The sequence below is a fragment of the Sceloporus undulatus genome, chromosome 1 (genome assembly GCF_019175285.1).
Source record: "Sceloporus undulatus isolate JIND9_A2432 ecotype Alabama chromosome 1, SceUnd_v1.1, whole genome shotgun sequence".
NCBI lineage: Eukaryota > Metazoa > Chordata > Lepidosauria > Squamata > Phrynosomatidae > Sceloporus > Sceloporus undulatus.
In genome coordinates this window covers 87,861,917-87,878,469 of record NC_056522.1, presented here as the reverse complement: position 1 = coordinate 87,878,469, position 16,553 = coordinate 87,861,917, and the positions used below count along the sequence as shown (strand labels likewise).

At 40.2% G+C, this 16,553-nt stretch overlaps 1 protein-coding gene across 1 annotated transcript in view; it reads left to right on the top strand.

The window, feature by feature from the left end:
* ADGB (androglobin) overlaps nt 1–15,873 on the top strand; it is a 95,238-nt gene extending 79,365 nt beyond the window's left edge. The window contains exons 29-35 of the mRNA XM_042446472.1: nt 1,335–1,446; nt 5,203–5,387; nt 6,945–7,100; nt 10,585–10,687; nt 11,872–11,983; nt 14,266–14,449; nt 15,070–15,873. Of these exons, the coding sequence (XP_042302406.1) occupies nt 1,335–1,446; nt 5,203–5,387; nt 6,945–7,100; nt 10,585–10,687; nt 11,872–11,983; nt 14,266–14,449; nt 15,070–15,267 (1,050 nt within the window). The 3' untranslated portion in view covers nt 15,268–15,873. The remainder of the gene's footprint in view (nt 1–1,334; nt 1,447–5,202; nt 5,388–6,944; nt 7,101–10,584; nt 10,688–11,871; nt 11,984–14,265; nt 14,450–15,069) is intronic.
* Nucleotides 15,874–16,553: the final 680 nt, after the last annotated feature.

Below are 16,553 nucleotides of genomic sequence, written 5' to 3'. Positions count from 1 at the left end.
AAATAGGAAGGTTATGGGACTGAATCTGCAGGACCTAAGCCAAGCAGTGGAGGATAGGGATTCTTGGAAATATTTCATCCCAAGGGTCGCCATGAGTCGGGGTCAAGTCGAGAGCAGTTAACAACAAACAGCTTCTGTATTTGCACAGCAGAGAACATAAGTGCATGAAATCTCAATATCAACAAAGAAGTTTATCCTTCTAACCTGATGTCGCACATACATTCTCTGGCTGCTGCAGAGAAGCAAACCAGTCTTTTTCAGCATATCCTCTCATGCCAGTTACATTCCAGGAGCTGCAAGACCTTTACTTTCTACTGAATCTGTAGATTCTCTCTCTCCTCTCTATTTTTTCAACCATGTTTTGCAAGTTAGACTGCTTTTCAGGAATTTACAGTTTGAAACCTCTGCTGATGGACTGCAAAGCAGAGCCCTGGTTCAAAGAACACAAAAACATGAAGCCGTATGCAGGAGAAAGCACTATCTAACAACCATCAACAGCCAATTATTGCATGTTGCTCTTCTATGAGATTTGTGCCCAAATATTTTTTCATAATGCAGTCAGCCCTCCACATCCGTGGGGCTTTGGGGTACAAGACCCTTGCTAATGTTAAAAAGCTGTGAATAAGGTGAGCCCCTCCCACCTCTCCTCCAATACCTAGTACAGCTGTCTCAGGCATGGGCAGAGCCAGGAGAGAGCTTGCGAATAACCAAACTTGCAAAGGTCAAGCTCATGAATGTGGAGAAACCACTGTATCATGGGCCAGCATGGAGAACAGAGATTCAGCTCTCTACTGGGATCATAAAACTTACTGGATGTCCTTCGACTGATCTCTGTCTCTCTCCCAGCCTAACCTACCCTGCAGAATTGTTGTGAGGATAACATGAGGAAGAAGAGAGCCATGAGTTCATTGGAGGATTAGTGAAATATAAATATAACCAATCAATATCAAAGGAACAAGCAAAAACATAACATTTTAATCAAAAATATAAGCAACAGTTTACCAATAGACTTTTTTACATCAAAAAGTAAATAGGAGAAAGAAGAGAAATAAAATGCACTGTCTACAAGGCAAAGGAAGGATCAGTTCAATCAGCAGATAGCTAAATTCCAACATAAGCATTAAGCCGAGTGGTGCCAATAAGGTTATTTCTTACAGACTGAGAACAATCAGATTCTTGAAATATCACTACTTTGCCATCTTTTTCATTCTTCTTTTCCTCTAACCATAGGAATCCAACTGAACTATCATGGCTATGATTGTTAAAATCATGTTACTAATATAATAATGGCCTTTATTTATGAAATAATAATATATTCTATTTGGATTTTACAGCCTCACAAGTATATTATACAAGCTTCAGTGCTGCATAATAGTTGGCCACTTACTGAGAGTCAAATGGTATTTGTTCAAGCACTAAAAGAATTAGAAAAAAATGAAATCAAAGGTAAGTTAGTGTCTTACATGTTTAAAATGTGTTCTTTGTAAATTAATTGCATATAGAGAAACTTCCACTACAAGTTGAGTCTCTCTTATCCAAAAATTTTGAGATCAGAAGTGATTTGGATTTTGGAGTTTTTTTCAGATTTTGCTATATTTGCATATACGTAATCTTGGGAATGGGACCCAAGTCTAAACATTAAGTTTGTATACACCTTATACACTTAACCTGAAGGTAATTTTTTACAATAATTTTGTCTATGAAATGAATTTTGTGTACATCGAACCATCAAAAAGCAAAGGTGTTACTATCTCAACCACTCATAAAAATATTTGGATTTTGGAAAATTTCAGATTTTAGCTTATATTTAAGCCCCTATTGGCTTTAATATTGGCATGGGCATGCACCCCATTCTTTCGCTCTCTGTTTGTCCTTCACTCATAAACAAGGGATGTGAGTCTGAAGACCACGAGAACGGAGGGAGGACTCTATTTATATCGATAGGTGGCAGTGCAATGGATGAGTCTGCTTGATTTCTGGCACTTCTTATCATTGTAACTGCTACAACACCTCAATGTTGCACTGAATTTCATTCTGGAAAATATTTGACTATGGGGAGAATCCTGGGGGATAGAGCTGTCAGGGGAAGAGTTCAACCCAAAACAGATGTTGATAAAGCTTATAAGTGATATTCTGTAGGTGCTGTTCCACTTGCTGTTTTTAGGAGTCAAGACATTATTTGTTTTTAAAAATTCTTCATGGAAATCTGTCAGAGAGAAGCTGTCAAAAAGAGTTGAAAATATGCTAGATATAAACTCAGAATGATTTTTCATTTGGAGATATTGCTAAAGCATTACCGAAACCTACTTGTCACTTGGCAGTTTCTAGAAACCTTTGTCATATGTGAAAATTGCTTCAGTTCTTCTGTAATATAAGACAGCAGTGCCATCTACAGTAGATTTGTATCCAGATTAACATGTTCAGGCAAAACATATTTAAAAGTGATATTTGCAATAGTTATTTTGGACAGTGTGAGGAGGACTTCATAGACAATTATCTTCACATCTTGATCTGTAGCGTGGACTCTGCTACCCCTTAAAACAGCAGCAAAATTGTGTAAAAAATTTTAAAAGCCTTTTCAGTGAAAACAAACTAAAATGGATGCTTCTGCTGCCTCTTCAAAATGGTAATTCCATTTCCCTTGCTATTGTTTAGATTTCATACCTAGCCACCTAAAACCGGTCAGAAATGCCCATCTTGCAGGCTTTGGGGAAGCTTTCTTTAAGGAATGAAAAGCCCCCCCCCCCCCGCCACATCCTAGCTCTCTTTTTCTGTTATTGGTACAAGCTACCACCAAGAAAAGCTGGTGCCCAATCTGATTTCTGGACAGTGCCCCTACATGGCCCTCCATATACATACCTAAGAGGGCCGAACAGCATTTTATTACTATTTAGAAACAGTAGCAGCAGCAACAAGATAGAACCTGGGCTATCCACTCACTGTGGAGTCGAAGGCTTTTATGGCCGGCATCCATAGTTTTTTGTGGGGTTTTTGGGCTATGTGGCCATGTTCTGAGTTTTCTTCCTGACATTTCGGCAGCATCAGATGCTGGCGAAACGTCAGGAAGAAAATTTGTTTAGAACATGACCACATAACCCGAAAACCCCACAAAAAACCTATCCACTCATTGTTCATAAATTGATTTATTTGTATCTGGCACTGCTTTGACTGGCTCCCACAAATCTTACAAGTACTGGATACAGTATACACATAGATAGAGAGAAATAAGTTTGCAAAAAAGTATATTGTCAAGCATCTGCATGCTTCCTTTGCCTCCTGATATCTTGTTACTGTTGTTGTGTGCCCTGATTCTCCCATGGTCCCTGGTAAAATGTAGCACCTCTATGCTTGGCTTTGTGCCTGTGCAGCAGCTGTTGCATGAGAAGAATGCAGGAAATCAAGATCAGAAAGGGAAACATCTTTATGCCATTAGTCTTATCATTACTTCTGCCTAAAATTTGTTTAAAAGAACCAGCAAAAACATGAATATCTGAAGACCCAAATAGAATCACATGTCTTCATTAATTTTTTAGCACCGGTTACCCATAGAGAAGTTGCTAATGCATGCATTAATCTTCAGAATTTAATAATTCACTGTATATAATTTACAGTGCCAACATGATTTATCATGACAACATCATAATATAAAATTGTATACAGTATCATATATGTAATCACATTGTTCCTTTGAATTATACCATCAATATTTATTTCACACAAATATTATCCCTATAGTTTTTTTCTTACTTTTAAATAACCACAACTGCTTTCATTTTAAAAATATTTCTTGGCTTTTAATCATTTTGTGTTTACTGCTTCTGACCTCAGGCATATTATTTAACCATATTTCCTTTGAAAATAATGAAAGTCATACTTCACTAGTTGCCATCTACCTATAACCTGAGATAAAGGATGTTTTTCATGAACAGTTACTGTAAATGAATACAAAAAAAAAAAAAAAATGTTAGCCAGAATCTTGTGTGGAGGTTGCCTCTTCATAAATGGACTTATGTAGGTGGAAATTAGAACTGGGCAGCTTCTTTATGTTTGTATCAAATAGAAGGCTGCTGTTATGTTCTGATGTAGTAGAACTGGCAATGGGACCATTGTGCAATGGGACTGATGCACAATGGGAATGATGCACAACAGGTCCAATACAGATAGGGCATCCATGTACTTGTGTCAATGTCCCGATACACATCTTTGCAATTCACTAACAGGATTTCTTAGCACTTCTGCTATATAGCTAAAAATATGTAAAGTTACATAATAGAGGATTTTGGTCTTCATGCTTAGTTTAACTATAACAAAGTGAATTATCACACATTTACTTTCTTGCTTAAATTTTGTTTTGTGGCTGTTTTATCTCCAGTATCACACAGTCTATCCTCAGTGAGCATAAAGAAATATGTAGAATTTAGATAGTGGTAAAGAGCCAACATCCACAATAAGCCACATTCATGAGTACTTACCCTCTGTCAATTTCAGATATATATATAATCTCTTCCACTGAAATCAGTAAAACTTAATGTGTATAACTTTGTCTAGATTATCCTTTTCTGCCTGTGGGTAGCTGCAGAAAATACTGCCAAAAGAGAAAAAGTGAAGAATATATTATGTACAATATAGTAATTCTGTGTTGGGATGTTGCTTTTGTGTTCAAAATGGAAAGTTCTTTTGTTGGCTCATTGCAACACATCTTGGTAGTTTTCTGTCTGCTTGATGGTGTTAATTAGATTGAGCCTGCAATAGCAGCTTATCTGTTTGGGGCTGCACCAACCAAGAACCATGCCTAGCAGCGCAGATTCCAAAAACATGAGTAGTATCAATTGGTGTCAGTGCACCAGCAGCACATACATCAAATGATGGAAGAGATTCCCTGTTCATACACCCCAGTCTGTTCTGGAGGCCTGGAATACTCTCTAGATTAGATTTGTGGGTGCACAGATGGTGCAGGAAGTTGCAGTGGGGAGAGATCATGTAAGAGCAAGATCAGTCATGAGATGTTGGATGCAGCCTCAAGGACTATCAACGCACCAAGATTCTGCTGGTCTGATTGTAGACATTCCAGCATAGATGTTTCAGAGGAGAGTGCCAATCTTAGTGAAAATAATGTCCATCTAAATGAAAGTTAATTAATCCCTATAATGTTATTAATGAGATTTACATTGTTGTCATGTAAACTCAACTGGCAATGTGAAGCTCATCCTGTTGAAAAACATGAAGAGAATGTATCACTCCTAAGTCCAGATATTCACAGCAACTTGGAAGGGCAAAAATCTGCTGGCTCTTCCAAAGCAACTAGAAAAACAAAGGAAAAAACAACAGACAAAGCAGAAAAGACAGCTAAAGAAAAGCCTCCATCGACCACTAGACCAGAATCACAGGTAGGTACAAATAAATGTAGTATATTTTTTCTGTCTTCTCTGATTGTATTTCTTCAGTTTCTGCCCAGGAGTGGATAGAAATTTGATAAAAATATTTTCTTGATGGTTGTTTTTCTTTTCCGATTAGTATAAGATCTAAAACTCACATTGGTTTGTGGCATAATTCAGTTCTAAGTAGCTGTCATCACATACTGTGTAATGGAATGGAATGCAAAATGTTCCCCTGTCTGAAAGCATATTATGTAATTTTTAATTTTGCTGAAGTAATTAAATTTTAATGCCAACCACTATTTGCATCACTGATGTCACAATGATAAAAATAAAAATCTCTCCACACCAATACGTAGCCCAAAAATATTTAATTCACAGTTATTATCATCTCCCCTGTCACAACCATGGCCTTTATTAGATTAAGATTTCCGCCTGTGTATGACACTGCTTATTAGATTGAAATGTGTTGCTGTCTTTTGCAGTGTTGTGTTTGTCCATATGTGTAGGATCCATTTACCTTTCATTACATGCTTCAGTCCATATTTTTTCAGGTGAATTGTTGATCAACCAGATAGGGAAATTTTCCACAAGAGCTCCTTGGGCTTCCCTCTAGCTTTCTTATTTCTTCTTAGTGCTTCAGGTGCCCCATTTCAGTGACATTATAATAGATATCATATGGGCAATATTAAGAGAGAGTAAGAGTGGAAATAATCACAAATGCCTTAAACATATGTCTTAGTACCTTATCTGCCGTTACCCTTTGTGTACCACAGAAAATAAACTGCAAGTGAGACATACAAATAAAGATAGAGAAATGTGTTCTTTTTTGTAAAGTTACTGGATTTCACACCAGTCATTGGTGACCATACCAGGCTTATGAATAGCCACTTGCAGTAATTTCTTTTTCATTGCTATATAGGGAAGGTGGAATTTCATAAGCCGAAACCCTTTCAGGCTACTGATTTGCTAGAAATGATTAGGGAATGGTGTTGACATAATGCCACCAAAATACCAATAAGTTAGTAACTGGGAGATGCAGGCTTGCAGACTCGTTCTTCCCACCTATCATGTATAAATTCTTCTTGACCCTGTTGATCATGGTTTGGCATTATGTTACCCATTATGTTAGCATGGATATGGAACTAAGCCAAGTTTGACTTCCAGTTTTAAAATCTAGTGTCCAAACTGGTGTTTGGAAGTACACTTAAACACCAGCTTGGACACTAAATTTTAGAACTGGAAGTCAAACGTGGCTTAATTTCATATCCATGATTTCATGACTCAGTATTGCTGCTACTAAGCATGGTTAGTAGAAGGGTAACATAATGTCAAACCATGGTCAAGAGGGTCAAGAAGAATATTTTCAGATGATAGCAGCAATTAGATCATGTGAGTGAACTAGGCTTATTTGTGAGATGGTAAATTTTGAGGACTTGTTTTACTAAACTGGACATACATACATGTCTGTCTACTACATGGCTTTTCAGGTATGTATTAGCACTATCCTTTTGAGAGATCCAAAGATCTATATGCTCCTCTGGTCCTGATCTGTGTCTTCATTTCCAGCAATCTGATCCAAACAAGCCCTTCTGGATCTTGCGTCTAGTTGCAGAACAACATGAGGTAGAAGCACTGGATTTGAGGAAAGACACCGAGAGAGCAGATGAGATCAAAGCAATGAAGCAAGCATGGGAGGCTGCAGAGCCTGGAAGAGCTGTCAAGGTATCAGTGGTTTATCCTATTACACAAACATTTAAAATGAATACAGTGGAGCCTCTCCTTACACAGGAGATCCATTCTGGACCCCCCCCCCCTGCTTAAGGCAAATTCCATGTAAGCACAAGTGAATGGGGCTTGTGTTTGGCATGGCGCACGCGTGCCATAGACACACACCCCATTCATTCCATTGCAGCGCAGCTTCCGCGTAAAGTGGAAGCTGCATATGGTGCACCCATGTATGGAGCGGGCGCACTGTATTTCTGGAAAGGATTTGCCTTATAAAAATACCATCCCAGTGCTAGGTGAGTTGGGGTTGCTGCTGAGAGTGCACCAAGAAACAGTTTTAGATGACTAAATAATAGGAAAATATACATTGTTCACCCTGTTCTTCTGTTTCTGTATTTGAGGAGAACAGATTGCTTGAACATGATCAACATTTAAAATGTTGAAGCTGACTTTAGGCTTTTCTTTCATTTGGGAAGATAACCCAGGTTGGTGATGATGGCAATTGTGGTGACTTTACTGCTGACTGAAAAAGATGTCTTATTTAACAGGATTATAAATCATGCATGTCTGGGATTGCGTGTGGATCTTTGAAGGATCCAGCCTGATGCTTGGGATCTCCAAAGTGCCTGGCACCTAACTCCCAAAATATGTAGTTTTTCAGTCAGAAAAGCATCTTGACAGTGTGGAAAAATGTATGTACCTTAAGCTGTTCCAGAGGCTCTCCATCCCCAAATAGCCCAAAAGAACCTCTAAAATATCATAGGAGGAGACCAGAAGTGGACACATTGTCATTTCCAGTTGCCCCCAAGTGGCAGCCAGAATGATATGCTGTGGCTGTCCAGAGCTCCAGAAAATTAGGTGTTGCAGCCCTTTTTACTCTGCCATGCACCCACCCCAACACACCACTTTTTTTTTAAAGTACTGTTTGTGCCAATAGTGTCACTGGCAGGTGTGGAGGATGCGGACTGCACCAGGTGACACCTCAGAGGGGAGTGACACCCGGTTGCCCCCCAACCCCCCTCCTTGCTGTGGCCCAGTTTTCCTCGGAGGAGAATTGGGCTGCAGCAAGGCCAAAGCGTTAGGGCTTCTGCAAGGAGGTGTGGGGAGGCCAGGTTCAGTCTTGCCGAGAGCACGTATGTATACACCCTTCCACCCCTCTTTGCTGAGGCTCTATTTTCCTCTGACGAGAACCAAGCCTCAGCAAGGAGGGGCAGGGGGACAGCAAGACTGAGCCCTGCCTCCCCACACCTCCTTTGCAGAAGACCCACCCCTTCTGCTTTGTAAGCCCTGCACCCACACCAGGTGACATCAGAGGCGCCACACCACTGCTTTGTACTAATACATTGATAATAAATTTGAAAACTTCATAGTAAGTTAAAGGATTTTTCATAAGCTCATATAATAAAACTACAAAGCTAAGAATGTATATTAGGGAGTAATGCATTATTTAGCTTTCCTTCTGTTTCCTGTTGTGTAACTATACATAAGTTTGCACTGCACTAAGATTTAGAATTAAAATGTCAGTTCATTCTTAATAGGGTTCATTATATTAGCAATGCAGTTGCCTATAGCTTAGCCTACTAATTTTATCTTCATCTTTTTCCTTCAGCATTATGATGCTGCTTTCCTTGCCTGACCTTTATCTTGCTTTCTGATTTGAACCAGGTTGTCAGTAGCTGTGTGATCACATCTACAAAACAATTAATCATGTAGTTCCAGGGGTCTGTCATCCTGCTGGTTACTGTTGGATTAAGAATGCTGAATAGATGGACCCTTGGTCCATTCCAGCAGTTATATTCTTAACTGAGCATTAACACTGTTTCAGAAACACAGCAGAGCTATGATTGCAAACACTGACCTTAATACTAGTGTTTAGTAAGCATTGCTAATCCATTCTCATTTACAAATGATTTAAAAATATTTTGTCTTAATGTCTGTGTGTTTTGTTTATGTATCAAAAGTTTTTTGTTTGTTTTTAACTGCTAACCATTAAACAATTTTTACTTGCATATATAAGGAAGAAATATTGATTTGACTTTGTTTCTGTTGCTGTCATTCCAAGCCTAGCAGCTCAATGTTGTGACATGAATCATTCACCCACGTGTGTGCTTTAATTCAGTGACTCATCTTCCAGTCATCAGGGAAGACTTCATCACATATTAAAATAATTAAACTACTCAGTCCAAATTCTAAAATTTGCCATATGTTACATGTTATACACCACCACCAACATGTAACATATGGCAAATTTTATAACTGTTGACTTTGTTTCTGCTGCTGTGGAGGTGTGGGGAGCTTTTGTGTGCTACCACAACTATGTACAGGTGTCAGATAAGTAGTCACAACATAATGGGTAACATGGGAAATTGCCTTACATCAGGTCAGACTATTTGTGCATGATGCCCAGTATTATCTACTCTGGCAGTAGTTCTTCAGGATGTATTCTACAGTGAGCTTTAGTTTCCTAAGTTTCCAGCTTATGATGACCTTAGGGTGAACCTATCGTGGGGTTTACTTGACAAGATGTGTTCAGAGGAGATTTGTCCTTCCCTTGAGGCCGAGAGTATGTGATTTGCCCAAGATCACCCAGTGGGTTTCATGGCCAGGTGGGAATCGAACCCTGGTCTCCCGAGGCACAGTCCAATGCTCAGACCACTATGCCATGCTGCTGGCTCTCAATGTCGTAGGCTGCATATCAATTGAAGCATGTTTATAAGAGTTTACTACCAGTTATGATGAGCCATGGCAATTTGCACTGATAACAGAAGGATCTCCAGTAGGTAAAAAGCCTTCACAGTATTGCACTGTTTCACTACAGAACAACAACTCAGGGGATACACAGAAAAAGAAATTTTTGATCCCAGTCGCTTCACTTTGGACTGCTTTAGGCATGTGCCAATTCACAAGAGAGCTGAACATGACTGTCTTTTCCCAAAAAATTTGTATGTCTCAACTTTGACTATAATCAGCAAATGAGTATAACATTTTTTAAAATTTGGAAGAAATGGATGGGCACAGTAGCTTCTTCTTGGGAGGACAGCATCTGATAAATTTCAGCCAGATAAGTGGAGTGTGTGTGTGTGTGTTGGATACAATCAACCCAAAGAATCAGTACTTGCCACTGAAGCTCACCCTACTGTTTTAAGTGTGTACAGTACTAGCCACAAAATGGATTGAATTGGTCATCTTCAGTTGCCAGTTTCTGGGCTATTGTCTTTGAAAACACCTTCTTAGAATGAATGAAAATGGGAAAATAAATACTGTTTAGGGATAATAGAATAGAAATAAAGAACAGTTTTGAGATAATTATGTCAGCTTCATGATTGCATTGATAAGCATGTACAATCTATAAATCCCTGTTGAAACATAAAATTAACATAGTTTTGAATGCTTCTTTTTCAATGATATCAATGGCTTGATAATTAATACTGTTTGCAGTATCTTTTCTTCCAATTATTTATAATATTTTTCTGTTCCCCAGGCTGCTCAGGAGCGCATGCAATTTGCTAAGAAATGCATGAGGAAAGGCTTCATGATCTCTGAAGCTGAAAGTACCAGCACAGCAGTGGGTTCTGGAGAAACAGGCAAGTGTATGCTTACACAACACAAGCCTTCTTGCCTATAAAAGCTTCAAAAGAAAGCTTTCCAGGTGTAGAATTTTCATAGAGGTTTTGAATTCCTGGAAAGGAAAATCATGTGTCTCTTAGCCACAAAATATGAATCATGGGTGTCTATGACCAACTTGTGGCTTTGATAGACACATAGGCAGAATTAAGGCCAAGATCCTAGCCAAAGTTAAGTCCTAGTACTACAGCAAGGAAAGACAATCTGCACATCTTTGTGGGAATCCCCCCCTTCTCATGTCAGGTGAGTGTCATATATCAAAAAGCCCCCTTCCTTCTGGAGTGAGTAAGAGGGCAATCACCAATTCAAGTAAAGCCTGTAGCCATTTCAGAGCCAGTTAGGACCTAGCATCCAAGAGGACAGCCATCAAAATGTTAATCATCAGAGCTTGAATGCCCAAACAATCCAAAGACAGCCAGCAGCAACCTGCAGGCAATCCTTCTGACACAGTGAGAAAAAAGACTGCAGAGGAAGCATGGCATTTAACTTATTTCAGTTGGCTCAGGGGTTGGGAAGACACTAATCCACTAACAGGGCTGCAAGGAAAGGGCTTAAAACTTGCTATGGGACCAAGGCTCTTATATGGACAGTGTTGCACATGGACTATAGAGGCAGTGTCTACCAGAGGTGCAGTTTGACAGTACTAATCATCTGTTTCTTTCCACTGAACTATCAGGAGTTTACTGTAGTCAAGGCTAATTTCACTTCCCATCTGACCATGTCATTCTGCAGACAAAACTGGATCACAGTCAATAGCTAACTGTATATACAAATGTAAATATGCGGCTTCCAGCATACATGCCATGCTGGAAGAAATGGCTCCACGCACCAGAAAGAGTAATTGCGCACGCCCCCATGGCACACATGCACCGCCATGTCGCCACGAGCCCAAGCCCTATTGGCTTGAATGGGGCTTGAGCTTACGTGATATTTCCCTTACGTGAGGTGGTAGTGATCCAGAACGGGTCCCCCGTGTAAGGGAAGGGACTACTGTATATATTTCCTTCAATGTCACCTTGGAATAGTTTTGTAATAAAGTTTTGGGAGAAAGAGAAGGTCCCATTTGGGGAATACTATTCTCTTGCCAAACTGACAATAATGAAGAAGAAGACGCTGATTTATGGTTTTTTGATAATTTTGCCAGCACCTGCTTCTCCTGCCTCTGAACCAATGGTGTCCCCTCCAGTAGCAACTGAAGCAAGCTCAGCAACTCAGAGGAAGGAATGGGAGCCTCTTGATCTCACCCCCTACATTAGGTAAATTTTAGCAAGTGTCATATTGTAACCTTGGGCTGATATACCTTTTACTGAAATTTCAAAATGTAAAAGTTAAGAAATTTTTTAAACAGCTGATCTAACCCTATATTTATGCCTTCATATTAAGCAACTCATTGAGTCTTCACATTTGTGCATAGTCTAACACTTGAATTGCACAGAAACATTCTGCTGAGCTGTTTCAATTGGTTAAGGATCTATTACAATCTGGTCCTGAGGAGAATGTAAGCCACTCAACAGCTCGCTGTAAAGAATTTGCCCACCATTTTGCTTTTAAAATCTCCTGGATTTGCCCTGACCTAGATACCAGAGTTGCTACAGTTTTGATGGATGTAACCTTGGCTCTTGTTTGTCCAATATTGATGGATATTTTTCAATTTGTGCAGCCTGAGGATGTGGACAGGATCCATGGAAAAGTGAGAGCCACTATATGTATGCTAGACCTTTGCCCTTCCTGGCTTATTAAACAGGCCAGAGGAGGACTGGTAGAGTGGGTAAGAGAAGTGATTAATGCCTCTTTACAACAAGGCAGGGTCCCAACATGCCTAAAGGAGTCTGTGGTAAGACCTGTTTTGGAAGAAAAAAAAAACCCTTCCCTGGATCCTACTGTACTAGGAAATTACAGGCCAGTCTCCAAACTTCCATTTTGGGGCAAGGTGCTAGAGTGTGTTGTGGCTTTTCAACTCCAGGGGTTTCTAGATGAGATGGATTATCTAGATCCATGTCAGTCTGATTTCAGACCTGGCTGTGGAACACAAACTGTTTTGGTCACCTTGGTGGATGACCTATGCAAAGAACTGGACAGGGGAAGTGTGTCCCTGTTGGTTCTACTGGTCCTCTCAGCAGCTTTCAATGCTATCAACCATGGTATCCTTCTGAGTCACCTCTCTGGGATGGGGCTTGAAGACACTGTTTTACAGAAGCTCTGTTCTTTCTTGGATGGGCATTCTCAGAATGTGTTGTTGGGAGATTCCTATTTGACTCCTTGGCCATTGGCCTGTGGGGTCCCTCAGGGTTTAGTCCTGGCCCCCATGTACTGTACTTTACAATCTACATGAAACCGCTGGGAGAGTTTGGACATCTTTGGAGACAGGTGTCACCTGTATGCTGATGATACCCAGCTCTATCACTCCTTTCCACCCAATTCCCAGGAAGCTGTTCCTGTGCCGAACTGGTGTCTGGCTGGTATAATTGACTGAATGAGGGCAAACAAATGGAAGCTTAATCTAGACAAGACAGAGGTGCTCCTGGTCAGTTGGAAGACAGATCTGGAAACAAGGATTCATCCTGTGTTAGATGGTAGAATTCAAAGATATAACCGTGCTAGTCTGTAGAATACAGTCTACATACTGTGTTAGATGGGTTACCCTGTAAACTCAGATTCGTAGTTTGGGAGTACTTCTAGATTCAGAGCTCAGGAGTAATTTTGCACCACTAAAACTTGTGTGCCAACTGCACCCATTCCTGAAGAAGTCACATCTGGCCACGATGATACACAGTGGTACATGCCTTGGTTACATCCCATTTGGATTACTTTAATGTGCTGTGTGTAGGGTTGCTTTTGAAAAGTGCTCAGAAACTTCAGCTGGTTCAACGAGCTGCAGCCAGGCTGTTAACTGGAGCTGACTACAAGAAGCATACAACTCCCTTGTTGTGACAGCTCCATTGGCTGCCAGTCCGTTTCCAGACACAATTCAGAGTGCTGGTTTTGACCTATAAAACCCTATACAGCTTGGATCCAGGTTATTTTAAGGGCCGTATCTCCCTGTATAAGCCCTCTAGAGTCTTGAGATCATCTCTGTCACACCACCCTTTCAGGCATGTTTGGTAGGAACTAGAGAGAGGCCTTCTCAGTGGCTCCTCCCAAGCTTTGGATCTCCCTCCCTAGAGAGGCCAGGATGACGCCATCCCTACTATCCTTCCAGCATCAGGAAAATATGTTTTATGCAGTCAGGCCTTTTAAGCTGATAAGAGCTGGGTTTTAAATGTTGTGCAATAAAAATTTTAAGATTTGTATTTTTAACATGCTACATTTTAATTTATAACTGTTTTAACTCTTAAAATGGTTTTAATTGCTTTTTAAATTTTATATTTATATATTTTCATGTTGTTGTATTGCTTTATATTTATTGTTTGCCTTCTTATATTGGGGAAAAGGTGGGATATAAAAAAATAAAATAAACAGCAACTATAGAGAGTCCTAAAATAAATTCTTATATAACAGTTTTTTGAAGAGCGCTATATAATCTCATCTTTATCCTCAGAAAAACACTGCCTGAGCCTGTGCTGAAGAATGAGTCTATTATTCGAGAACAAGAGATGCTTAAGGAAAAAGAAATCAATGTCTTCAGACAATTTCGAGAGGTGGTTCTGGAACATAGACAGAAAGAACTCATGGCTAGGAACCAGTTAAAGCAAAACGTTTTTGAGATGTATGAAGATCTTCAAGTAAGTCTATATAATTCTGCTAATTGTCTGAGGTGACTTTCTCCTCCTGAGCATGGAAACCAATTTTGTTTGGGCTGGGAGACTGTATGTAGTTGGTATTTTCCTCCATGAATTCATAGATTTACTTTTCCCTACTTTTACTTTTGTCATCTATCCAAATCTGACATAATGAAGAGGAAGGAGAAGTACAATATGTGGTTATAGCAAAAACAGAAACTAGGACATGTATGAACAAACAGCCCATAAGGACACATTTTAAAAACCTTTAGTGTAATGCATCTGCTCATTAGATACTTAATAACTTTGTGAGAAAAATCTATTTGGGCTCTAGGCATAAAAAGATACAAGCCTCTACATTCTATACACTATACACCAGGGGGTACAGGGGGTGCAGATTGCACTAGGTGACATCTAATGGGGTGTGTGACACCACTACTCCTCAGACATCTACATTTTGGCAGAAACAGGCTGTGGTGTTTGCCTGTATCTCTTTAAAACGCTGAAGAGATCGTGTGAGTGTGATGAGGGTTAGTGGGAGGAGAAAAGAGAGACCACATCTACACTTACTACATACTTAAAGACTGATTTGGCACTCAATGGGTATATTTGTCTTTGGCTAGGCATCCTTAGATGAAGCACGAGGCAGGGTTCTTAGCATCCGGGAAGCATACAGAACTAAGCTACTAGAAGCTGAGCGTTTAAGACTAGAAGCCCTAGCAGCTGAAGAAGCCGCCCTTCGAGCAGAACAAGAGAAGAAAACCCCAGACGTACAGAAAAAAAAGGGAGGAAAAGGTAAAGGTAAAGGGAAGAAAAAATAATTTTACCTGACAATCTGCTGCACAAACTGCTTTGTGCAGAGTATATGTTTTCCACAGTATTTTTCAGAGAACACATCTTCAGCAGCAGATTATACAGTTCTGGCTTGTTTTCAAGTGTTATTTTAAAGTCTACTTAGTATTACATCACCCTTTTTGTTTTTGCCACTGATTTAAAATTCTATGGTTAACTTTACAATTGATTTTTACACTTTAAAAGCAATAAATGTTTGAAATGAAATTGTTTGCATGCTTTTCATTATTTTCAGTTGATTTTCAGAATAAATGGAAAGATGATTCAATAAGAAGGCAAAAAGAAAGTATAGTGGGAGCAGAGAGGATAGTTATCTGGATATCACCTCTTAGGTTATTAAGTTTGGCCAAGAAGTGAGTATGTTATTAAGGCACAAATCGACGAATGACAATTCAGTCCTCCATAGCCCATGCTTTTTATACAAGTGATCCAAGCAGATTTTTTATACAAGTGATCCAAGCAGCGGCTTTCGATACTATTGACCATGGTATCCTTCTGGAACGCCTGAGGGAATTGGGCATCGGGGGCACTGCACTCCAGTGGTTCCGTTCCTACCTCTCGGGTAGATTCCAGATGGTGCAGCTGGGGGACGTTTGCTCCGATAAGAGGGAACTTACATCTGGTGTCCCTCAAGGAGCTATTTTGTCCCCCATGCTATTTAACATCTACATGAAACTGCTGGGCGAGATCATCCAGAGACATGGGGCGCAGTGTTATCAGTACGCTGATGACACCCAAATATGCTGGGTGAGGGAAAACAAACTCAGCCTGAATCCAGAGAAAATGGAAGTACTAGTGATAGGTTCCCCGGGTCCGGGTAGTGAAATTTGTCCACCGGTCCTGAATGGGGTCACGCTCCTCCTGAAGGACTCAGCTTGCAGCTTGGGAGTGCTTCTCGATTCGTTGCTCCAATTGACATCTCAAGTGGATGCGACGGTCAGAAGCGCTTGTTACTAGCTTCGGCTGATACGTCAGCTGCACGTCTACCTGGACCGGAGGGGTCTTGAAACTGTAGTACATGCTCTGGTAACCTCTCGATTGGATTTCTGTAATGCGCTCTACATGGGGCAACCCTTGTACCAAACCCGGAAGCTTCAATTAGTGCAGAACACAGCTGCAAGATTGGTCGCTGGATGTTCCAGGGCAGACCATATAACACCTATCTTGAAAGATCTCCACTGGCTGCCTATTCGCTTCTGGGCCCAATACAAGGTGTTGGTAGTTACCTATAAAGCCCTAAATGGTTTGGGCCCAG